Source organism: Ananas comosus, linkage group 4, assembly GCF_001540865.1.
Source record: "Ananas comosus cultivar F153 linkage group 4, ASM154086v1, whole genome shotgun sequence".
NCBI lineage: Eukaryota > Viridiplantae > Streptophyta > Magnoliopsida > Poales > Bromeliaceae > Ananas > Ananas comosus.
In genome coordinates, this window is record NC_033624.1 from 904,755 (window position 1) to 928,692 (window position 23,938).

The 23,938-nt window shown below is 36.1% G+C and overlaps 3 protein-coding genes across 11 annotated transcripts; 2 read left to right on the plus strand and 1 right to left on the minus strand.

The window, feature by feature from the left end:
• LOC109709405 lies at positions 1,150-2,913 on the plus strand. 3 transcript variants are annotated; one of them, XM_020231628.1, is made up of 4 exons: positions 1,150-1,310; positions 1,529-1,581; positions 2,018-2,285; positions 2,468-2,913. In XM_020231628.1, the coding sequence occupies exons 1-4, from the start codon at positions 1,226-1,228 to the stop codon at positions 2,701-2,703; spliced, it is 642 nt and encodes a 213-aa protein (XP_020087217.1). In that variant the 5' UTR covers positions 1,150-1,225; the 3' UTR covers positions 2,704-2,913. The 3 variants fall into 3 exon arrangements, with proteins under 3 accessions (XP_020087217.1, XP_020087218.1, XP_020087219.1); XM_020231629.1 differs by having other exon boundaries at positions 2,471-2,913; XM_020231630.1 differs by having other exon boundaries at positions 2,057-2,285.
• Positions 3,236-14,101, minus strand: LOC109708524 (cell division cycle and apoptosis regulator protein 1). Of its 7 annotated transcripts, none has more exons than XR_002215769.1 (25): positions 13,925-14,101; positions 13,600-13,677; positions 13,344-13,511; positions 12,504-12,695; positions 12,375-12,401; positions 12,227-12,291; positions 11,291-11,953; positions 11,132-11,177; positions 10,457-10,549; positions 10,119-10,174; positions 9,823-9,931; positions 9,039-9,253; positions 8,872-8,935; positions 7,835-8,011; positions 7,531-7,561; positions 6,422-7,431; positions 6,243-6,329; positions 5,953-6,027; positions 5,517-5,879; positions 4,902-5,162; positions 4,508-4,549; positions 4,363-4,425; positions 4,123-4,267; positions 3,763-3,843; positions 3,236-3,653 (listed from the first exon to the last, which is right to left on the minus strand). XR_002215769.1 is itself a non-coding variant. In XM_020230311.1 (23 exons), exons 2-23 carry the CDS (start codon positions 13,666-13,668, stop codon positions 4,178-4,180), a joined length of 3,966 nt encoding a protein of 1,321 aa, XP_020085900.1. In that variant the 5' UTR covers positions 13,669-13,677; positions 13,925-14,101; the 3' UTR covers positions 3,906-4,177. The 7 variants fall into 7 exon arrangements, 4 of the variants coding, with proteins under 4 accessions (XP_020085900.1, XP_020085901.1, XP_020085902.1 ...); XR_002215767.1 differs by having other exon boundaries at positions 3,763-3,897; XR_002215768.1 differs by having other exon boundaries at positions 3,236-3,679; positions 3,763-3,897.
• Positions 14,784-17,627, plus strand: LOC109708683 (GDSL esterase/lipase At1g71691-like). Its single transcript, XM_020230498.1, has 5 exons — positions 14,784-14,994; positions 15,376-15,474; positions 16,002-16,072; positions 16,182-16,303; positions 17,555-17,627. Exons 1-5 carry the CDS (start codon positions 14,784-14,786, stop codon positions 17,625-17,627), a joined length of 576 nt encoding a protein of 191 aa, XP_020086087.1.

Below are 23,938 nucleotides of genomic sequence, written 5' to 3' on the forward strand. Positions count from 1 at the left end.
AGCTATAATGGGCTGGTATTGGATTTTTCTTGGGCTTATTTCGAGCCTATGCAGTATATTGGGCCCGGCCATTAAACGGCCCAAGAATAAACTGCTTCTAGACATTTGTGTACTAACATATGTTCCTTAACAAATAAAAATTGTTTTAAAATAATTTAGTTCAACTAGTACTTTTTAATGTACGAACCATAGAGAACCTTAGGTCCATTTTTAATATCACTATTAGTTGGTTCTTTTTATATTTTTTTTTTTAAGTTGCTTGCGCTAGAGATTACGTGTTCTATTGAATTGTACAAGGAAAGAATTAAGAGTAATTTCTTATTCAAATGGTTGTATATAAAAAAAAAAAGTGTGTGTAGTAGTCAAAGTGTTCAACGACCTTCCGTTGACTACCATGTCATGTAAAATAATTTTTTTAGAGCACGTTAATGTCGAACTTTTGATTATCGCAATAATAAGTACGCTTAATAATTGATAATTGTGATAGAAATAGGGATTTTACTGCATAACGGAAATAATACTTTGTTTGAAAATATTTTTGGTGACAAAATTGAGAATAATAGGTCTTATTACAACAGAAGAATACTATACTACTTAAGGAGCTTACTTAGTATTGCTTATTCAAATATATACACAAGTAAAACAACAAAAAAAGATCCTAATTTTGGTTTACAACAATTTTGAAAACTCTATAAATTAATTCGAGTGTTCGACATTGTTTTTGAGAAGGAAACTCTTGTGCGAACTCAGATAAATAGAATTAAGCATCTAAATATCTAGAAGTAGGATTTGAATTTGAAACTTCAATTTCTTGAAAAATTTATTGATGCATCCAATTAATGATGAATTAATATAAAAATATCTACTGATGAATTAATAAGCCTTTACTATTTTAGGGGGCCAAAAATACACTTAGTTACAACAAAATATTTTAATTTATTGGGCTATTCTGGTCAGTTAGGTCACTAATGACAGGCTTATGAGTTAACCAAATAGCAATAGAAAATAATTAATTTGTAGGACACATCGAAATTAATAAAAAGAATGAATTGGTTTAGTTTGCGTGCACTTCATGATATCATAATGTTGGAGTACATGCATACATATATAACTAGGCAATCCCATGAAAACCATGGCCTCTTCATCTCTCTCTCTCTCTCTCTTTCTCTCTCTCTCTCTCTCTCTCTCTCTCTGTGAAGTGTTGAAGTGAGAAGCCCTTGTCAAAATGGCTTCGTCTCTTTCTCTGAAAATTTGGTGCTTCTACATATATGTAGCTCTAATTTGCTTGTCCACTTCTCGGTCCAATGCAGGTTTTTGCAACTTCTCTTAATTATTTCTTGCTATTGCTTTTTCTGAAATATGATTAGTTTACTACACGCGCCAAACAAGATGTACATAATCTGTAGTTACTCGTTTTTATTGATTATACTATCCATTAATCCCAAGATGAGAGTATTACTATAAAATCTTCATCATATTTGTCGACGTCAATTAATACTCATTACATGAATAATATGAACTTATGCAGATCAAGTGGCTGGAGAAGCGGGAAAAGAAATGCTGTGCTTCGACGACAACTACGTGAGTGCATGATCATAGCACGTGAATTCTCAAATAATTATATTACTTACGTTTATATTCTTAACTAATCTAGCTACATTGCACGCATGGTAACATAATTGAGAATTTTGCATAATCGATCCCTCATGCTTACTTTTCTACATGCATACATGATAGCATAATTGAAAATTATGCATGCACGTCATTGAATGTAGAACAATAATTAATGCCATTGCCATGTTTTGCACCCATTACTTGTTCCTTTATATTGCACTTAATTTTACTGTACAAAGCAAAATGTAAAATTTTGAGTTTGCTTTTCCTATTGTATATACTATCCCCTAGGGATAAGAGAAATCACACCCATGCACATATATAATATACCTTTGAAAATTTAATTTGAGCGAATATAACTGTTCAAAAATGAATTTGTCCTAGCTAACATATATAATTATAGTTCTCTTCATATGCATGTGTCTCTTCTACTGGCCAAAAGATATACAGCAGCTGCGAGGACCAGTACAGATTGAAAGCAGAAGGGATCATCGGGGTCGCTCCGGAGGCGACCGACGAGTACTGCGAGGGGCCATGCTTCGAGGAGACGATGCGCGTGCTTCTATGCATCGACAACACGCTGCATGGTGAGTTCAGGTTCGAGAACAGCGCATCGGTGGAAGACGCACGGAATGCTCTCCAAAGAGGGTGTAGCCACACTGATAAAAGAGGTGCCTATCATTTTTCAACTTTAATTTTTTGACTGTAAGACGCAGGATGATTTTTCTAGTTGTCGCCATGATACCGAGAATATAGAGGTTTGATTTTCTCAAGTTTTGAATAAGATTGTTCTATTTGCAACGCAAAAGTATCATGCGTTTGAATCATGAAAAGATTGTTTAATTCTGTTAAGGAGACTTCGACGACGTTACGGAGCGCCCGGAAGGCCATCATGACAATGAACACGGCGACGAACATGGGGACGGAGTACACGGGGACGAAGAGCACCACCATGAAGAGGGAGACTTCTATGACCATCCCGGTGAATTCGGATACTTCGATCACGGCAGTAAGCTGGACATCTCCACCGTCCGTTTGATGATGATGATGATGTTCGTGATCAGTGGGGCTCTGCTTCTATTGAGTTAGCGAGCACTTGTACAGTTGTAGTACAACTCTTGTTCACTATTAAATGAGAAGTGGAGGTTGTTAGATTGTAAACATGAATTTTGAACCCACTACCCCTTTGATTGGATGCAGTATATCCCAAGGTGATATCGTTCGTATGCATGTTCCACAATTTCCTTCAAGAATTAATAGAAATGAGCTGTGACTTGATAAGAGTAGTTTTACTCTCAATTTCTTTTTCCTTTTTTTTTTTTTCAAAAACAAAATTGTGTTGGTAAGAGCATTTTTGGCCGCACCTCTGCTTTTCCACGGTACCAGTACAAACCCCTCCAACCAGGCCAAAACAAGCCGCTGATGAAGCTCCAAAGTTCATTACGCTCAGAAGATCAAAAATTACTTTGGTCATTTAGCTCTTCATTGGCAACTCGCCTCATCCCATCACATGGATTGGTTGCCACAACGCAGAAGGAGAATCATTGATTTATAGCACCTCCTAATTAATCTTATATATATATTTAATTTGGAGCCTAATTGTTTGATGCATCTCCCGTAATTGAACCGACTAAAATCGCCTTCATTATCTTTCAGGCTTAAATGTCAGCAGTGTGACATAAACATCCCACCCCAGTAATTGACCCGGCTAAAATTGCCTTCATTATCTTCCAGATCTAAATGTCACCGCTACGACATAAACATCCCACCCAAGAATAATACTTTTGTCCCGGTTTACCCAAAGACCCACAGAAATTAAAAAGAAGAATTATTTAGTACAAGTTACGGTAACCCAATACAACAATTTAACCAACGTTAATTGTGTTGTTTACGTATCCTGCACCAACTGGGTGGGTAAGAGAAACGAGAAGAACAAGAATCTGCCTCCCGCATCTCCCCTACGTTCTTCAATTCCCGCAAGAGAAATAACTTGGTTCGTCTCTAATTTGTTGCGCAGCCAATGCGTCGGTATCCTCGCACTGGAATAGCGGCAAATCAGATTTCACTAGAAAGGAAACAAAATTACTCCCGTAAAAGGAAGAAATTTACTCTAAGCAGATATCATCTTCAAATTCCAAATACTCGCACCTTATTCCTTCTAACAAATGGTCACCACCATCTCATCAGCTCGCCCATGCTAAAAATTTCCAGCTCGGAAATTTACTCCCACTAAAAATGTATTTGTGCTTCATCATGGACATACAGTACAAGCGACATTTTACACTACAAAATAAAAGGCACATCGCAAGTTATCCTTGTAGGCTAGCAATAAGTGTTTTGCACTAAACGCCTAGCAATGGTCTTAAATACTAGCTTTTCAAGACCAGCTCATTGTCAACCACCGATCAACATTAAAATTCGACATGCACAAAAGTTATAAATCAATTCACTAGGAGAAAATTTTATTATACTACACTGGATAAATTAAAAAGAGTGCTAGAGCAGTACACTGGAGAAGCACGACTCTATAGAACTATGAATCATCTTTCTAGGATGTGGTAGATCAGATATCGGCTAGCCCCACGAGCTTCTTGTAGAATATGCGGTTATCTCTTGCAGAATTGCTCTCAAATAGAGCACTCTGTACCATTTCCTATTTATAAAAAAACATGGGAGTAGAGTGAAAAAAAGGAAGTAAAACCCAGTTTAGCATGTTCATTTGGTATATAAAATAGTATTACTACTAACCTTGACATCCCTATGGGAAAGGAATTTTCCTAGATTATGAATGATGCACCTCAAATCTTCTACCTGCAATAAGTAAATTCGGTATTACTTATTGAAAGATATGCCATGAAAGATTCCAATAAAGTAAACGATTAGAATTACTTACTGTAATGTAGCCCACTCTATTTTGGTCGAAGTACCTAAATGCCTAAGATGAATACCAGAGCCACATCAAAGGTAAACATATCAGAAAAATAAAGCAGAGAAATATATAATGAACAAAGTGCTTAAATGCCTAGTTTCGGCTGGCTTTTGAAACTTCTCTACTCTAAGCACATGCTTGGGTAAAAGACTAAGCTTTTGCTTTGACAGATGCTGAAATGAGTAGTTAGGCAACAAAAGCACAAGCTTTACTTTGTAGCTTCTGCTTACGCAGCAAGAAGCTGTTAGGGGAGTTCAATGAGAAAAAGCAGACAACGCTTCTTCAAGGAACTCTACTCTGCATGAATAAATTCCAGAATAAAGATTTAGAACAAAAAAAAAATGGAGCAGACAGTTACCTGCAATAGTTCCTTATCAACAACATCCTCCTTTGCCATATCTTTCTTCTCTGATGCAGTTTGTTTATCCCCTTTAGCATCAGATTTTTCATCCATCCGTGCTGCTTTTTGAGCACCATCCCCTTTTGTACCAGATTTTTCATCACCCTTTGCAGTTTGATCCAAGCTTTGCTCATTCACAATTTCTTTGATTTTATCATTTTCGTCAGTCGCTTTTTCTTGCCCAGCCTCCACATTATTTGTTTTGTTTGCATTTGCATCCTGCAGAATGGGAAAAAAAAAATCAAAATGTTCAGCACTTCAAGTTTCTAATGCAAAAATTCCTACTTAAATAGTAGAACAAGAGTCCCTAAGAAGAATTCTCTAGAAAATAATAGAAAACTGTTAAAACCATGCAGCATTAGAAATTCCAATATTTTAGAATAACACAAAACAGAAAGGATAAAATGCAGAAAAACCCGACCGATTTATCGTAACGTTAAACTTAACCTCTTGTAAAATTGAGGGGATTTTCTAAAGATCTCTTATCAAGGGGGTATTGCGGAAAACATAATAGTCCAAAGGAGGATTATGCATGTTAGCCTGAAAACAGAGAATGGGAGAAAGAATAATTACATCCTGATCTGCAGCATCATTTGGGGCAGCGGCAGCATCATCCATTTCCTGATCCTCCTCAACAATTTCCTCTGGATCTTCTTCTTCCTCCTCTTCTTCATATTCTACATCATCATCTTCAATTTTGTTTTCTATTTTGGGCTCATCTGGGACAGTACCACTTGCATCTAGAGCCATATTCTCTTCATTAGCATTTTGGTTTGATGCATCCTTCTTTTCGGATTTTGTAGGGTCATTTTCTGTTGGAGTCTCATCATTTGTCTTCACACGTTTTTCTGAGGCATTTTCATCACCTTTCTCAGATTTTTCATCTCTCTGTCTTTTACGTTGGTTTCTTCTAATTACATATCTTCTCCGTAATCTCTGAAAATATAAATATGAGAGCACCAATCAAAGATAATAAAGAATTTAACAGAAAGCAAGATTTGAAATGTACCTCGAGAAAAGCCAAGAGCCGACATCCCATTTGGTACTGAAGCATTTCATTAAACGTCTCAGCAAATAGTGAAAGCTACAAAAGTTTAACAGAATAAATAAATGTCCCCAAATATTACTACAACTACTACAAGAGCTAACAAAATGAACAAAAAATTTATAATCAGGTAAAGTTCTTTCTATCTAGGGCTCTAATTACAATCTCAATTATTTTTTTTTAAAAAAAATAAAAGGCGCAAACACTTTTTCAATATAATTGCCTATTAGGAGAAGCAAAAAAAAAAAGCAAACCTCAAAAGTTGACTCCTCAATGTCTTTCTCATTATAATCAAGGAGCCCAACAAGCGAAAGTGCCATTGAGCGAATCTGCAAAATAAACTAGAATCAGACAAAGAATCAACTCAAGCAAGTCAATTAAACAGTCCCAACTGTACAAAAATAAGAAGCTAAAAGCTTCAATGAAATCATACTTTAGATCCCCTGCCCCGTTTCGTCCGCACGACAAATCCTGGGTTCTTGGGGGGTCCTTCTACCTTCTCTTTTTCCTTAACATCTTTCCTCATTTTTTGCTTGGAGGACTCATTCTTTGCATCTTTGCTCTTACTCTCTTTCTCATCCTTTCCATCTTTGTTATTTTCATTCTTTGTATCTTTGCTCTTACTCTCTTTCTCATCCTTTGTATTTTCCTTCTTCCCATCTTTGTTATCTTCCTTAGAATCCTTTTTTCCAGATTCATGATTGCTCTTAGTGCCTTCTTTATTCGTAGTAGATTTACTTTCATTAGAAGGGCCTTCCTTCTTTCCTCCTTTTTCTTCTTTCATTTTCTTATCGCTAGAGGTTTCTTTCTCAACAGACGGGGACTTGAGTTCTTCTTTTAGACCAACTTGACTCATTATGCCTTCTTTGCTTGCTTCATCACTTTTGTTAGGGGCAGAAACTTTTCTCTTAACCACCCTTCTAATGATTTTCTTCTTTCCAGGTGTCTTAACTCCATCTTTTCTTGTTTCACCTTGGCCTTTGTTATCTTGAGTAACTGATTCTTTTTCAGGTTTCTCCTCAGTCTTAGTCTCAACAGTCTTATCCTCTTTATTTTCCCCTATGGTATTAGTAGTCTCTTCTCCGCTAACTGGAGTTGCTTTCTTGCGAATTACCCTTCCTTTAACCACCTTCTTAATGATTTTCTTCTTTATGGGCTTCTTACCCTTGACTGCTGGTACCACAGGGGCCTCATTGGGAGTTGAAGTTTCATTATTTATGCCTTCAGCATCCACAGCTTCTGCATCCTTCTTCTTGATCTGTTTTTCATTTAAAGCAGGATTTTCTCCTTTATTCTCAGTTACATTTTTCTTAGCTCCAATATTGCCATCTTTTTTCTGTTCGTTTGTTTTTTGATCAACTTTATCAACTTTGCTTGCAGCTTTGTTAGATATTTCATTTTTAATGGAATCGTCTTTGGCAGCTTTTTTCTGACTTTGATCCCCTGAAGATATGAACTAAAAAGTTTAACAACTAAAAGGGGAAGCAAGATTAAAACCAAAGGTACAACATGAACGGGAAAGTCTTATATTCAGGGAATTACCTTGGACAGTTTCCTTCTTCTGATCAGGTTTCTGAGATGAAGGGAGAAGAGTATTAGAAACAGAAGCTGCAAAGCAAGTTAAGGCTAAAAATGTAGGAAAAGCACATTTAACTTTCACTATTTTCAGATTGGCCACCTAGAATTCTGAACTTTCAGTTTAACCCACTGATCTACAAAGCAAAGTGATAAAAACATACTAATGGTACACTTAAAGAAAGAGGCAGAGTGAAAATAGCAATATCTAAAGGGGGGTGCCCGTAATTTAATCATAAGAAAATTCAGAAATGAATTAAAACAAACAAACTTTCTCATTCTTCAAGGTAACTTTTCGTTCCCTCTCCTCCATCTCCTTCTTGAATGCAAGCCATTGGCTTCTCCATAGTTCAATTGAGGGGATGGATTGCGACAGATCAGGTAGAAATAACACAGTGACTTCTCTATGGCTGAAGAGTCCATCCTTGCCAACTCGATTATAATGTATCTGCCAAAATAGAATTGATTAACCAGGACATAATACCAGAAAATAATCGATTAATCAGGATATAATACCAGTTAGACAAACTAAAAATAAAACTCTCGTCCCTAAATGCGAATTCATAAATATGCAGCTACATTTTGAAAATGAAAAAAAAAAAAAACTTCATTTTAAGGTGGCTACAACAAAACAGTGATTCTCTTCACAAGCATGACATACAGAAGGACAGCAAATAACATCACAATCTTATATAACCAGACAAAGTAGAATGAGAAAAAAAGCAGCTCGAGTTGCACTCTAATGGAAAGGTAACAACAACTGCAAAAGACAAACAAAATAACCTGAATACACTCATGATGAAGCACTATTACTGAGTTGGAAAGTCTAAATCCCAAGTCAAAACTGATGGGGGAAAAAATTGTACTGATAAATTAAAGAAATTAGCGTTCAAGCTTTTCAAGAAAAAATTGATTGTAACTAAGGTAGTCCAAAATGCATGAGACTTGGCTTATCTTATGAGTTACCAAATCATGCTTTCAATACATATTATGGTTAGTTCTTTAGAGGACATGGGTTACAAAAGGAAACTCTCTCTTCTTTATCATGATTTCAGAAGTAGTCAATGAAGTAGAAGTTTACAGCAATGAAGTCGTAGTTACCTCAACAACATTTGACAACAAAATTATTGGAAGTGTGCGCAAGAATTTAACTGATGAATCTCATATTAGAAGACGAGACAACTACGAGTACTAGTTCAGGAGTGAGCATTATCATTTAAATATGTCGGGCCAGTGGTAACAGGTAATTTGTAAAAATGATAAAGGTAAAACTCATTTTCTTTAATGAAAAGATGCAGCAAAATATACCTCAAGGAAGCGATTCCAATGCTGGCAGCTGTGTAGATCAAGCTGCGTCAGATCCTTGACGTATCTGTGCAAGAACATAACTAATTATAAGTTCTGAAAAGAAACTATTCTTTACAAAAGCACAATTGATGCAACACATGAAATTATACTATATATACAACACACACCTAGAAGCTGTTTGAATCAAGCAAGAACTGTCAATCAAGGGGTTACCGCCATCAATCGCAGCATTCCATGGCCCTCCAATTGCCATAAAAGAGTGATCTTTCTTGAGAACAGCAAACTTGAGAACATTGTTGAAGTGGATGATGCGTCCCTCCGTGCTCTTGTCGGAGCATATGTCTTCCAATGCTTCACTGCTAATGCCACTCATCAAGATTACCTGCTAGGAGAAGCTTGTATTACATGCTGCATAGTTTCTGGTAAAAATGAATGAAGACACCCTCAGCTATAAGCCTATAATAAGCCATTTTGAAATAGATCCAAAAGTTTTAATTAATTGACACCCTTAAACTTCCTGCCCATTTTTAATCAAATTATATGTCTTGGTTATATTGGAAGTTCCATTGGCAGTGTTTTTGTTACTTGCTTAATTGCAACAGCTCTTGTTGCCTCTCAGCTGATGGGATTGCAGGTTCTGTTTAGCAGTCAATAGCTGATAGCTATCAGAGAAACTAATGTTAACAGTATACACATCGAACTAGGGTGCGACAATCAGAAAAAACAGCGTTAGGAAGTCTTTCAAAATGGCCTATAATTGAGAGGGGCTCCATACTATTTTACCTAGTTTTCTTCCATAACAGATGAACAAAAAAATAGAGCTATTCATATTTTATTGTTGTAACATATGAAAAAAGGGATGATCAATTTAAGCAACTGATCTTTTCCGGATGAATTAAATTTATAATGGAATAAAATACCTACACTAAATAATTTACTTAAATTCTATACCTTGGCATTCCAAACAGTATCGCCGCCATTGGGCGTTGCAGATTTACTAGAGGAAACTAATCCGTTTTCATCGGCTTTCTCATCTACTTCAACAATGTCATGCTCAAAACTGCTCCAGTCAAGAAAATGCAAAACAGAAAAGTAGTAATTTGTAAGGTTTGCTACAAGCCATAGGTAGTAAACACCGAATTGCATTAGGAAACATCATACAACCAAAAAACAGGAAAAAAGAGATCCCCAAATAATATATATATATGTGTGTGTGTGTGTGTGTGTGTGTGTGTGTGTGTGTGTACCTCACAGGAGTATGCAGTGAAATATATAAGCTTTCCTTTGGCCAGTTCAAGACAACCTAGAAATGAATAAATTTCATAGTGAAAGAAATGCTGAAGGTTAGTGATTCAAATGATTATTGAGAAAATGACTTGTCAACAATAAAAATGGAGCCTTATATTACTACAGACGAAAGATTTAATCATTTTGCAGTTCTTATGAACTGATCTTCTTGGCATGACGATTTGATTAGGATATAAAGGACAAAAGCTAACAGAATAAGAAACTATCCTCACTTTTATTGAAGTACTGACATCTAATCTTCCAATATACATGACTTCCAAAGAACAAACAAACCAACCTTGGAAAAGTCCGGAGCTATTGCTAGCCTGGGATATCGCTTGCTCAAAGATAAGTAATCTCTTTCAACATCCACCAAGCAAAACGGGAAGACCTGTCAAGACCACTATAATTAATACATATTTCAAGAAAATACCTTGGTTAGCTAATTCCTAATAAATAAGACCACCTAATTCGTTGTAGCAACCAATTGCATACAGGTTACTCATGTAAAGTTAACACAAACAAATGAAAAGGCTAACAAAAATGATAAGATAATGTAGCACACATCACGTAAAAAACCCTAAGGGTAGCATCATCTTAGGAAAGCTTAAAAGCTAGGGAGATGAAATCAAATTTTCAATAAGGGGAAAAAAGGATAAAAAAGCTTAATACGTGGGCACAACTGTCCAACTATGGGAGTAAATGTATATTACGGAAGCACCATTAGGAAAGCCAAAGCGAGCTAGAAATAAAAAGGATGACAAACAAGAGACGTCCCTCTTTGAACACAAATGTTCAACAAGAAATAATAGCCCAAGGTCATATACGGAGAACTTCAAAAAAGAGTGGAAGCAAAAAGGGATTCAAGGACATGAATAGAATACGAGGAATCCAAGAAGATGCCTGCAGCACCAAATTTGTGATTGACCAAGCCTAGGCTAATACTATCCGCGAAGACTCATGATAATTTTACCTTGCAAACATAATCTCTCTTTTTCTCCTTAACAGGGGAACGATGCCTTCACGAGAATTAAAAAGTAAAACAGTTAGTTCAGAAAGCTGCACCAGTAGATGAAGCAGCAACCTACTTGAATCCACAGCTGAGAAAAAGAAAGAAATCGTGAAGGGCAACCTATGCACAGCAACATCTCGATGTGGCGAAACTCGACGCAAAGGTTTCTCATCCCTTACAGAAGAAGAACCCCTACGATCCCTAGATGCTCTAGGTGGTGGAGTTCGTTCTCTCTTCAGATCTGCTCCAAGCTTCCGATCCCGTTCTCTCTCCCTATCCCGGCGTTCCCGTTCGCGTAGCCGTTCTCTTTCCCTTTCCCTTTCTCGTTCCCGTTCCCTTTCTCTTTCCCGTTCACGTTCTCTTTCACGGTCGCGCTCTCTTTCTCGTTCCCTTTCTCTTTCACGTTCCCGCTCTCTTATCTCGAGCTCTCGTCGATAGGCGCTTCTATCATCCTTTCTGTCATCAACCATTGAGAGTCCAACGCTGGAATGCGGTGCACGCGACAGAACACTACTTTGGTAGTCACGCTCGAGCGAGGGGCCACGAAGACCCTTTCCGGTGACGTAATCCCGACCGGGGGGCAAACCCACCCCATGTGTGTAGATGAGGTCATCAGCGTTTCTCCTTGGAGCTCCCCCTAACAACGAAGCTGCGTGGGCTGCACCATATGGCGCGCTTCCGAGTATAGATGTGCTACGAGGATCAGCATCGTATCTTCCTCCATACGATTGATCAGATCCGTTATGAATCGAAGCAGTCCGCACTGCATAGTAGTCAGCTTGTCTGTCCAGAAATGTATGCAATTCTTTATTCAGTGGACAGGAGTTGTGGGCAAAAAGATTTCCATATAACAAGCCTTGAGAAGTATAATAGATATATATATCAGCACTGCAACAACACCGATTGGGAACATTTTGCAGCAGTACACAGCATAAATGATGCTTTGGAGATAACAATTTTCAAAGGAGGACTAAAGACATGGTCGTTCAAATCAATGGAAAAGAATAAAAGGAAAAACAGTTAGATAGCACTTTAGCATTTCTGAAGATGACTTACCTTATATCCGAACCAGACTGCAGGGATTGAGCTTTTAGTATTTGTTGTTGCCGCAGTAGTGATGTCTATAGAAAAGTGCAACAAAGAGGTCATTAGGATTTCACACCACTAAGACAACAATAAACCAGAAGGGAAAGAATTAAACTACCTGCTCTAAGTGATCGTGGATCTCAGGCTGTACCAATTATCAAACAATGGCATTACAGTATTAGTTATATATAGAAGGTACAAAATAAAGGCAATCAAAAGGTTACATATACTAGGTTCATAGACGAACCTGATGTTGGTGGCTTAGAGAAACTGGATCAGGGTATCTTCGAACTGAATCACTCGCCAAGTCTCTCCCACTATAACTACCCTGAGCTTCAGAATAGTGCCGTCTGTCCAACGAGGCATAATCAGAACTTGCCACTAAAGAATATTGATCTGCCTTCTGACTATATCCACGGTTACTGCTAACTCCACCAACCTGTACGAAAACAAAGCTACTTCGATAACTCCTAGGGATGCCCATGAAATTGTGGAACACATAAACTTGTCACCATATTACTTAAATTATTCCCTTTTTCCCGAAGATAAAATAGTAAAATTTATATTGGTTCTCATTTCTAATAATATATTTCTCATACAATTCCATACCTAATCCACATGTCTAATGTACTTCTAAAAGCTACTCAATTTCAGCATACATCCAGGTGAGTTCTGATATCGGGCATCTCGAGCCCTAAAGGTCTCATCTTCATTTTTTTTTTTTTTTTGGAAATTACAAAACTAAATCATTAAACATCATGTGAGAGCAAATAAGCGCAAATAAAGAATCAGGAAAGGGTTCGAACTTGTGCTGGGATAAAGTATGAGTAGTTGCTTGCGATTTTATTTTATTCGAATCATACTACAAACCAAACGTAGGAAAACAAAATATGTTGATTAACTATGTTGATTGTCCACAAAATAAATGCACTAAATTACTCTATAGAAATATGGAATGAATTTAACCGAAGTTGGTGAAAACACGGTTAGATGGTCGCAGTAACACCTACAGTTAAATACGACAAAAAATGGTACAGGTAAATCCTAAAACTGCAAACTTCCAAATAAAAACATCGAGAAAAAAGACCTGCTGAGCACTGCTCAAGGAAGACGATCCATAAACGGAGGCATAAGGCCCTCCATACTGTGATGCTTGCGAACTATGGCTTCTATATCCGCCAATATCTGCTTCTTGAGCGGCACTAAGACCTACCTGCCGAGCATCGGGGCCGCCAACCCCATAAACGCTACCAGGCTGTGTACAACAATGAGAAATCAATGCCAAACAAACATTAGAGGCTAATCTTTAACCAAAAAGGGAGCAAAGATTGAGATCTTACGACCTGTCCATACGCCTGTTGCGCTGAATATGGTTGTTGGCTGTAAGGGTTCCCACCCTTCGACGGGTACATATCTTATTTCTAACCACAAAAAATAGCACATTTCATCATCGTCGCGCACAGAAACAATGTTCGGATGATTATAAACGCAAGTAAGAATAATCCTGATCGAAATTTAGCAAAACCCTGCACAAACCTTTAATTGTTCTATAATCAATACAAATAATGATGAATCGCAACCCTAATTGCGAGGAAAAAGATTAGACATACGAGATCGCTCCGAAACCAAGTAAAGATCTACTAGGTTGCACGATCATGAGATTTGTACCTTCGCGGAGATCGCAGCGTGAGGTGGATCACGTCGATCGCAAGAGAGAGGAAAGGAGAGGAAGCGGCGATGAGGTAATGGATGAGGAGGGAGGTGAAGGAGACGAGGGTTTTGGTTAGGAGTCGATCGATGCGAATTTTGAGGGTTTCCGGTGGGTTCCAGTGTGATCGAATCTGAGCGAGATGGTAGCATATATAGAAAGAAGTCGCACGAATCGTAAGGCAGTGATCGTCCGCTTGATTGGCTTCTGACGTTACATGTAGGCTCGGGTCAAATTGGGTTCCATCAAGAAGCCGTTGTTAGGTCCGAGTCCGACCCAATTATCGAGTTCGCAGGAACGAGCTAAGCCATTTTATCAATTAATAATTAATAATTTAATATCTGACTAAGTTTTTTTTAAAAATGGTAATGCGGTACTTATTTTACACAGTTATATAGTATTAAATTAGTATACTGTGTTATATAGAATATAGAATAGTATTTGAGACACAAGGTTGAAAATTTTGCACTCTTTGGAGGAGACAAATTAAATGATTCATGCGACAATTGCATTGAAGGAAGTAAAATGCTGTTGTTTCTCATCACATTATTCCCATGAATTCGTTGAAAAGTTAAAAACTAATAAAGCATGCTATCTTCGCTGTATTCAAAGGTTCCTTAGCACGAAATCGGCTTTCTTAAATAAATGGCTACATTTAAAAAAAAAAAATAACACAATTCAATTCAAACTCGTAATTTATGTGATGTATCTTGCATACACACAACTTATTTTCTCAGATATTAAGCCTTTAAGTTTCTAAACCATTTCCCGTATCTTCTTCGTCCTCTCTCTCTCTCTCTCATGTTCACACCATTGTTCATGGCCGCCGCACTCCTATTAGGCGCGGTCGATGTGGAGAAAGCGGCTCATGTTCCGGCGATGTTCGTGTTCGGAGACTCTTTAACTGATCCGGGAAACAATAACAATCTGGTGACCCTCGCGAAAGCCAATTATTATCCAAATGGTATTGATTTCCCCTACGCAGCTACAGGAAGGTACTGCAATGGTGGAACGATGGCTGATCATTTAGGTAATTAATAAAAATGAGATATGGCCCATTTAATCAGCATATAAACTAGATTAGAGTTTATCTAATTAATGTTCTTAACTTCGGAAAGTTTTGGGCTTTTAGTCCAGTTCCTTTTTTGCAATTTCGTCAAAACCCAAGCCCACGACGAGCCCGATACAAAAGGGTCCAAAAATGGTTGCGACAGTTGGGCCGTTTATTCAAATTGGAGAGCTTACTTTAACAAAATTGCATTAAAATCCCTCCAATAACTTAATTGTAAGAGAAGTAGAATCTTTACTAATGAATGCGGAAACAAAATCAAAATCAAACATGTATTAAATATTAAGTTTATCAAGACAATGTTGTTTTTTTTTCTGCTTCATATTTCGATTTCAAATGCAGGTGCTCTTCTTGGGCTACCGCTAATTCCTCCCTTCACTAACCCCGGCACAACTGGTTCTAACATTCTAAAAGGAGTAAATTTCGCATCAGCTGCTTCTGGTATCCTTAGTGACACTGGATTGCTCTATGTGAGTCCTTAACATCCATTTCTTCAAAACTTTGGACGCATTTGTGCTTCTCTACGGAAAATTTTGCAGAAGCACTAATTGAATAGAGTTAACGGACTATGCATTAACATTTTTCTTTTGAGTAAAACTGAGTTTCTTGTCCTCAATAAGATCGCGACTATTTGTTGTCACAGCAAGTGCTTTAGCTCTTTTGTTTGTACACCTTCTATTGCTTCTTGATGTAAACAAGCTGCTCTAGAAGCTTGCTAAATAGGTACTTTAATTGTAGCTCCATATATCTTGCACCATATATTTTTTTTCCAGCTAAGATCCTCACTTTGGTTTGTTCTTAGGGGGACCTCTTTACTATGGATGAACAAGTGAGAAACTACAAAGAAACAGTGCAAAATTTGAACCTACTGTTACAAAATGGGACAGGAGAGTTTCTAAGGAGATCTCTCTTTTTCATTTGCATAGGAGCTAATGACTACATCAATAACTATTTGCTTCCATTCTCAGACAAGTCCAAAACGCATACTCCAAGTGCTTATGCTCAGCTACTTGTTCAAGAGTACACCAGGCAAATCATGGTACTTTGTTTTAATATTCATTTATCACATAAGAATTATGAAGTTAAACATCGATCCAATTATAGATATTTTCTTGAATGGGTTATCAAATTCTCTCGACATTGATTAGGATTTGTATGAGCTGGGAGCGAGGAGATTTTTGATCGGCGGAGTTCCTCCGATCGGGTGCACTCCGAACCAAATAGCAAATTCGGGGAACGACATAGGCTCGTGTGTTAATTCTACAAATTGGTTAGTCATGCGGTTCAATAACGAAGTTAAAATGATGGTTCGAGAGCTAAATACAAACCTTCGAGGGTCACACTTCCTCTTTTGGGACACATATGACATATTCTTTCACATCATAAAAAATTCCTCACATTTTGGTAATCCTCTCCTACACAACTTACTAATCGATTTGGATGTGTTATTTTTTGCTGCAAATTCGATTTCCTCCTTTCATCACTCTCCCTTTTGATTTATTATTGTTATTATTACAAAATTGTAGGGTTTAAGTATACAAACAAAGCATGTTGTGGGGGAGGGCGATCGAAGGGCCAAATAATATGCTTGCCCATTTTGCCTCTTCAGTGTCGGAACCGATCGGAGTTTGTGTTTTGGGATCCATATCATCCTACCGATGCTTTCAATGCTATCGCGGTCAAGTATTCATTCTCACAAAAATTCCGAACCTCATTCCCTTCGAATACACAACAACTTATTCAAACTTTAAAGGTATAAAAGAGAAACCTATGAATAGTTAATTAGGGCGAAAGCCAAAGTAACAGAGTAAATCTAGGTCGATGTTGCAGATATGTTCCATCTAAGTTTAATATTGTTGTTTCTCCTTTTATTTATTGAGGCATATATATATATATATATATATATATATATATATATATATAGCGTACATAATCAATAACAATAAATAAACAAAACCTACTCACACTCTAGTTGCATGCTTGTATCTCGATTGGAATTAATTTATCGGCATGCAGTTGTTTTTACTGTTTAGATGGGTGGGAGTTGTTGCATCTACTTAAGCTTGGCGGTTTAAAATAACATGCATGATCGTATTCAACGCTCATAACGGAAATCTTATGTAATTATCTTAAAAATTATTGATGTGTCAGCATTGGCGTGTAATACATATTAATAATTAGTTCAAGGTGTCGAGTACATTACTTTTTCTTTGTTAAATTATATGAAATTATTATTATTTTCTAAAAATTTAAAGTGTGAAAGAATGGTATTTTCAGTATTTATATTTATCTGAAAATAAACTTTTAAATTAAATAAAAAAATAAATAATATTAGGAGTTTAATTGAACTCAAATATAGAATCTCCTAATACTGTATTAAATAATATGAAATAATTATTACACTCTTGGAATCTTTAATGATGAGAGAACTGATGTTTTTTAAATAATTATTTTCAACACTCTTTTATTGGGTCACGTGCACACTGGCTTTTTTGTCACCTATTCTCCAAAGTTCTTGTAGGCTATCATGTAGCAAGCTATTCACTGCAGCTCTGGCAAAACTAAGGTACCTCTCCCCCTACCGATTTTATTGATGCATGCATGCATCATCTTTTTACGAGCACCTTTATTACCCTTTAACATAAATAAATAAATAAATAAATATATATATATATATATATAAAATTGAGCTTCTATGCTTTTAAAAGTACCAAGTCATTGGTGCTTGTAAGTTTTCGGCCCTTGGATTAAAGGATGTGCGGTTAGGATGATATGGGCCCCCTAGGGTTGAGTGGGTGGTTGGTTTAATAGTATAATCTAACAGGTAAAAATAATCAAAAACAGAGATCTAACGGTAAAAAATTTACAAGCACCAAGTACTTGGTACTTTTAAAAGTACCATAGCCGGATTCTATATATATATATATATATATATATATATATATATATATATAATTGGAAACAAAGGATTAAAAAAGCCACGGAGAAGTGAGATGAACACAAAATTCTTGTGTGTTAGGACTTATTTTTCGTATCTTGTGAGTTTGATTGGTTTGTTGGATTATTAATTGAGAAAAATTGAACAATTATTAGGAGTTAGGGTTTGAAACTTGATTAATATGGATTAATTAACTTTTTTAAAACAATTCTAAAAAGTGGAAATTTGTAAGTTTGCGCTTATCAAATATTCAATATTTAGCTGCGGCAGAAAGAATAAAATGAATTGTCGAGAATTATTTTCTGACCGAAGAAATAGCATATTGGAATCATTCGGGCAAAATCAAAAGTTGCAAATGGGACACTTTGATTTTAAGACTTAGATTTGTATACCGTTATAGTAGAAGTTCCAAAATTTACTGGCAATTTTACTAGTAATAACAAAAAAAAAAAGTAGATCTAAGTAGTAGCAGGAGCAAAAGGACATCACACATCAATATATTTCGATATATAGTACAAAAAAATGCATTTTCAACTTCTAAACGCATATGTAGTGATATAAGTAGTATATCATCAGTGTCTTTGTAAATAAAAAGCTATGCAATCTACACACCGTTAAGCTAGAGGTATACTTTACATCACATCCATCTTAGCTACTATTTTTTATTTGTCGTATCAAAATTTTTATAAAAAAAAACTAAAAATCTAGTTGGTCTTTTATAAATCCTTGAATGGAAGAAGGGTTGTAGAATTTAGGAAAAAATTGATTGGTGAAATAAAATAATAACCTAATTTGGTACATGTGAGAAAACACTTTCTTAAGAAATACCTAAGAAAGGTTGGTGGCTTTGATGTTTCAAATCCAGAGGTGTCACATGGTGTATGTACTTAATTGAGTGGTGTGCATGCCTTATATATATTCCTGTAGAGATGATTCTCTTGATTTTAGCTCCTCAAAAGGGACAACCTGGATCACCTGGGGTGGTGAATCATGGCACTAGTGTTTTTTATAAAGGAGAAGCACTTTGGGCTATGTTGGACCCAACATGGCTTATTTCCTCAGGCCAATGATCAGGCCATGGCAAAGTTGTAATACAGTAGTAACTTGTGCACAAACAACATAGCTTATGAAGCCTAGCTACTTCAATTAGTGAGCCATACCACATTAATATTACACATATTACCGGCCGTCCCTAAAACAAGTGGCAAATGGCTCGATGGTTGGTACCTGAGGCCCAACTTCAAATCCTAGTTGATTCACATTTCTAGTTAAGTTTATTTCTAAATGAAGTAAACGAAGTGGATAGCATGCTACCTATCTCTCAAAAAAATATTACACATATTTCATAACAAATTTTTCTGAGAGAAACGTAACAAGCGAAGTTAACCGCTTTATTTAAAAATAAACTCAGCAAAAAACGTGAAGCAACCACTTTTGAACTTGGAATCTCAAATGCCAATTATAATGCTTTTAGCCAACGAGTAGGGTTACTATACTTTTATGAGTATAGAGTCCTTTGTACTTCTAAGTTGTTCTTAATGATGGAGCTTCTAAATCGACGATCCATTCCGTTAAATATAAGCTAGAGTATTTGCAACTTTAAAACAATAAATTTCGTAATTTTTTAAAATTATAATAATTAAAGTCCGTCAAATAGGTATAAAATGAACAGTCAAAATCGAACGACGTCCTAAAAATGGATGATCGGATCCTTCAATTTATGATCGGAGTTATTAATCTTTATCTAGATAATGAATTTAATTTTCTATCAAAAATTCAATCTATTTCAATTCTTTTATACCGTTAAAGTAGCAAGTATCCCATATTAACCGTTAAAAATTGCCAACTTTATGACCTTTTGATTGTAAGGTAAATGATGTCGAAAAATTATAAAATTTGATTTCTGAAAATTTTAAATACTTTAGATATTATTTAACGGTATGAATCGTCAATTCAAAAACTCTACCACCGAAAACGACTTATGAGTACGAAAATATTCGTACTCTTATACTCATAAGAGTACAATAACCGGACTCTTAGCCAACTATGTTAAGTGCGGTTATTTCATAACAACTAGTAAATATATATGTATACTCTCTTTAATTTTTTGTAATGGCTTTCTCTATCACTTTATTTGGTTACGCTGGAGAAAATTGATTATTTTGCAAGACGGGTGGCGCGCGTGCCATTATATATTACCCGTCATAGTTTAACTCAAATTCAAACAACTTGTCTGGTTTAGCAAGATTAGCTTCTGTGAAAATAATTTTTGTGCGTTTTTTTTTTTTTGAAAAATCGTCAATAACTTTTTAATTCGAATATATTTATAGCTTCTTGTCGTAGTAGAAATTAGTTTTGCGTGCCAAAATCTCACCTTGAGCTTCTCACCGTAGAAAAACTCTTCAACTTTTTTTAAAAATCGTTGCAATAAATGTCTAGCAAAACCTTAAAATGGCTCTTCCAAACGAAGTGGGTAGCATCTCTCAATAAAAAAAAAGAAAAATTGAAGCGGCCAGCATGCTACTAATCTCTCAAAAAAAAAAAAACATGTACGCAATAACGTAGACCTAATGAGTAGTAAATATAACTAGCTAATAGTGTAAAGATATGAATAGTATCGTTAACAAAGTTATTTTTATTATGCACAATTAAATTAAATTCATTAAAAACACACGGGTCTAGTATTAAGAGCCGTGTAAAGCTTCTGAATTGAAAGAATTTGGTATCGAACCATATAAAAATATATCTCTCTACTTGTTTTTAGCTAAACTGGTACAATTAATATAAGTGATATATGTTGCCATTTTGGAAAGAGAAAAACATTCAAAATTTATCTGAATAATACATTATTTTCACTGCAATAAAATTAAATTATAAGGATATATTTTTGGAATACTTTTATGTAAGTGTCTCATTTATATCAAATATTTTTTAAAAAATTTACTAAGATCTAAATATAAAATGCAATCCAATCGACAATAAAAAGTTTCTTTACTCAACCAACCCCACTCGACCCGATAACAAATAGAATAGAAAAAAAATATTATCATCATCTCCCCCTCTCTTCCTCCGTCATCACAGCTGACGAGGTAGGATTCCGACGGTTAGAGTTCGGCCACAAGAACCTCACAGGACCGTAGAGGGCTACGATCGCGACGTATCCCTCAGCCACAGATCGCTACAGGAGGAGTCGGTGTCCAACATCAAGACGGCCCTACATATAGTGACCCCATATATATATAACAACACTTTTAACTTTTTTTTTAACATGTACCGATATTTAAATGTCGCTATAAATACACCGTTTTTGTTGTAGTGTTTCAAAATTTTAATTTTGTTAATCAACTCTTTTTTATACATATTAAAGTCAAAGTATCGTTGATTGGCTTAAATCGAACATGCTGAAAGATTGGATAGTAAAATTAAAAAATTTTAAAAAAATAAATAATTAAATTAAAATAATTCATAATTTAAATAACTTTTTATCTTTTACGTTTTAGAAAATAAACAAAATTACTTTCCAATCGTTGCTCTTCCACCGGGAGAGTATCAAAGCTATGTCCTCGATCACCATCAGTAAATAAAAGGTACATCACCGACTGTCCCTATAACAAGTGGCAAAGAATTTGGTGGTTGGTATCTAGGGTCCCAAGTTCGAATCCTAATTGATTCATATTTTTAGCTAAATTTATTTTAAAATAAAATAAAAAACGAAACAGATAGTGTGTGAAACAACCGTTGTACTCTATAAACTTAAGCTTTTAGAGTACAACGGTTGTTTCACATGGTATCAGATCCAGAGGTCACGGGTTCGATTCCTGTATGCTGTAAATGTGTACAGGTGCTGGAGGGGGGATTGTTGGCTTAAATGGGCCAGCATCCTGCCCTGTGGCGGAAGGCCATGTGGGCCGAGTCATGTTCGAAATGGCGTGAGGCTGGGTTGGGCCGAGTCATGTTCGAAGTGGCGTGAGGCCAGGTGAGCCGAGTTATAATCGAGACTTTTTAATCGGCTCATGACGTGGGCTTGAATTAAATAGAAGGAAATTAATATACTAGGAGCCTGTCGTGACTCGAACTCAGTACTTCTTACTCTGATACGATGTGAAATAACTGTTGTACTCTAAAAAGCTTAAACTTTTAGAGTACATCTCTCTTCTGATACATCGCATCTTAAAGTTAATGGGTGGTTGGTGAAAAGCTGATCTTGCGCAACGCGAAAAAGCGAAAACACGTGACTACCCGATAGCCATGTTACTGTACGAGGTTCGGCTTTTGCGGAAACCGACTCTACTGCTTCTTGGAAAAGCAGAATAGGTGCGTGGTAGGGTAGGGCTTTAACTTGGCTTCTTGCATGCGACCTGCTTGACGCGAGGCCTAGCTGTGTATATTATTTTTTTCGAGAGAGATACGTAGCACACGTTACTCGTTTCATTAATTTTATTTAAAAATAAATTTAACTGAAAATGTAAATTAACTAGGATTCGAATTCGGGTCTCAAATACCAACCACTAAACTCTTTGCCATTTGCTCTAGAGACGGTCGGTAGCTGTGTATATTATTGAGCTTAATTAATTAGCATATATATAAGTTGGCGGTGCAATGGTGCATGCCCAACGCGATTATTTTTCATAACCACGTTGAAAATGGTGACATAAATTAAAAAACATTGGCCGTGAATGCATTGAACCACTTACGATTCATTTTTAATTTAAGCTATATTGTTCTATTCTCCAAACATGAAGTACAAAATCACGTTTACGGCATGCGCGTTTTACTGTAAGGTATTTGGAAACTCGTTTGATCGCAAATGACCGATTAGTGCATTGTGTCGCATTAAACATATTCGGCCCATTTTATTCATATTCATTAATTCTCCCTGAAAGAGGAGATAACTATGATTCTAATAACCATCATCCTAATATAATTCTCTAAAATTTGGTGTTTTAATTTTACTCTTAGTGCTTCACTGTAGCAACTTAGTCTGTAAAGCTTGAGTATGTACAATCTTAATTAATTTCATAATTGCGTTTTTTTAAAATTTTAATACCGAAAATAGCCTTTCTTTTACTTCTTTTCTAAATTAAGTTTGGCCTTGAATTTAGTTTCATTCTTAGATACTTTGGGTCCCCTGAAAAAGTGTAATAATGATGTTGAACTAACATTTTGTAGATTAATTAAAGGGCTTAATTTTTACATGCAATAACCTTCATGCGGTAAACTATTTAAAATTGAAACTACGATAATAAATTTAAGATCTAAACCAAACTTTAGGGACCAAATTTATACCGTGGTGGCGCAATAACCCCAATAATGGCTTTGTTCAGTTAAAAGGCGACGGTAATCAGAAAATGTTTGGACAAAATACTGTATATCGATAAATTTGATTTACATCCAATGAACATTACTCGATAGCTTTTTGAATTTGTATTCTATAATTTAGCGCAGAATAACGATCACTCAACACCGCTACAGCAATTAACGATCGGAAAGCTTGGGCGACCAAAAGGTCTCTTTGATGTGATTTCTCTTCAAGGCTAGGTGTTCGTGGAAACATCAATGAATGAGAGTGGTGGGGGTCGTAATGAGGTGGGGCATGGAACAAATTAATTGTGAGAGGTGATGGCAATAAGAGACGCTCTCCAATTTTTGAACCAAAGAAATTCAGCACGAATATTGAGGCAGTACCCCCACCTTGTTGGCTTGTCGATGAACCGCTCAAAATACAAACTCCTCACCGCACTATACTCTGTGGCTGCTTATCTTTATTCTAAAGTGGTGTGATCTGGAAGATAAACTTGTCACAATGTTAGGCCTCCATTTGCAGCTCGCCTATAAAGTACAGTGTTGTTGGATAAAGTACTGTAATATGCAAAGCACTACATGTCGAATGCGGTGTTATCTTAATTAAATTGAAGTTACAAAGGCCTATTTGGTCCGGTTTAATCGATCACTCTGTATTGTCGGCCC

Coding starts and splice junctions, on each gene's coding strand:
- LOC109709405 (XM_020231628.1), top strand. CDS start 1,226: ATGGCTTCGTCTCTTTCTCTGAAAATTTGGTGCTTCTACATATATGTA. Junction 1,311..1,528: donor CACTTCTCGGTCCAATGCAG/GTTTTTGCAACT, acceptor GAACTTATGCAG/ATCAAGTGGCTGGAGAAGCG. Junction 1,582..2,017: donor TGTGCTTCGACGACAACTAC/GTGAGTGCATGA, acceptor ATATAATTATAG/TTCTCTTCATATGCATGTGT.
- LOC109708524 (XM_020230311.1), bottom strand. CDS start 13,668: ATGTACCCGTCGAAGGGTGGGAACCCTTACAGCCAACAACCATATTCA. Junction 12,696..13,343: donor CCTTGAGCAGTGCTCAGCAG/GTCTTTTTTCTC, acceptor GTTTTCGTACAG/GTTGGTGGAGTTAGCAGTAA. Junction 9,254..9,822: donor ATACTGTTTGGAATGCCAAG/GTATAGAATTTA, acceptor TTCTCCTAGCAG/GTAATCTTGATGAGTGGCAT.
- LOC109708683 (XM_020230498.1), top strand. CDS start 14,784: ATGGCCGCCGCACTCCTATTAGGCGCGGTCGATGTGGAGAAAGCGGCT. Junction 15,475..16,001: donor TTTCGCATCAGCTGCTTCTG/GTATCCTTAGTG, acceptor TTCCATTCTCAG/ACAAGTCCAAAACGCATACT. Junction 16,304..17,554: donor TGTGTTAATTCTACAAATTG/GTTAGTCATGCG, acceptor AAGTTCTTGTAG/GCTATCATGTAGCAAGCTAT.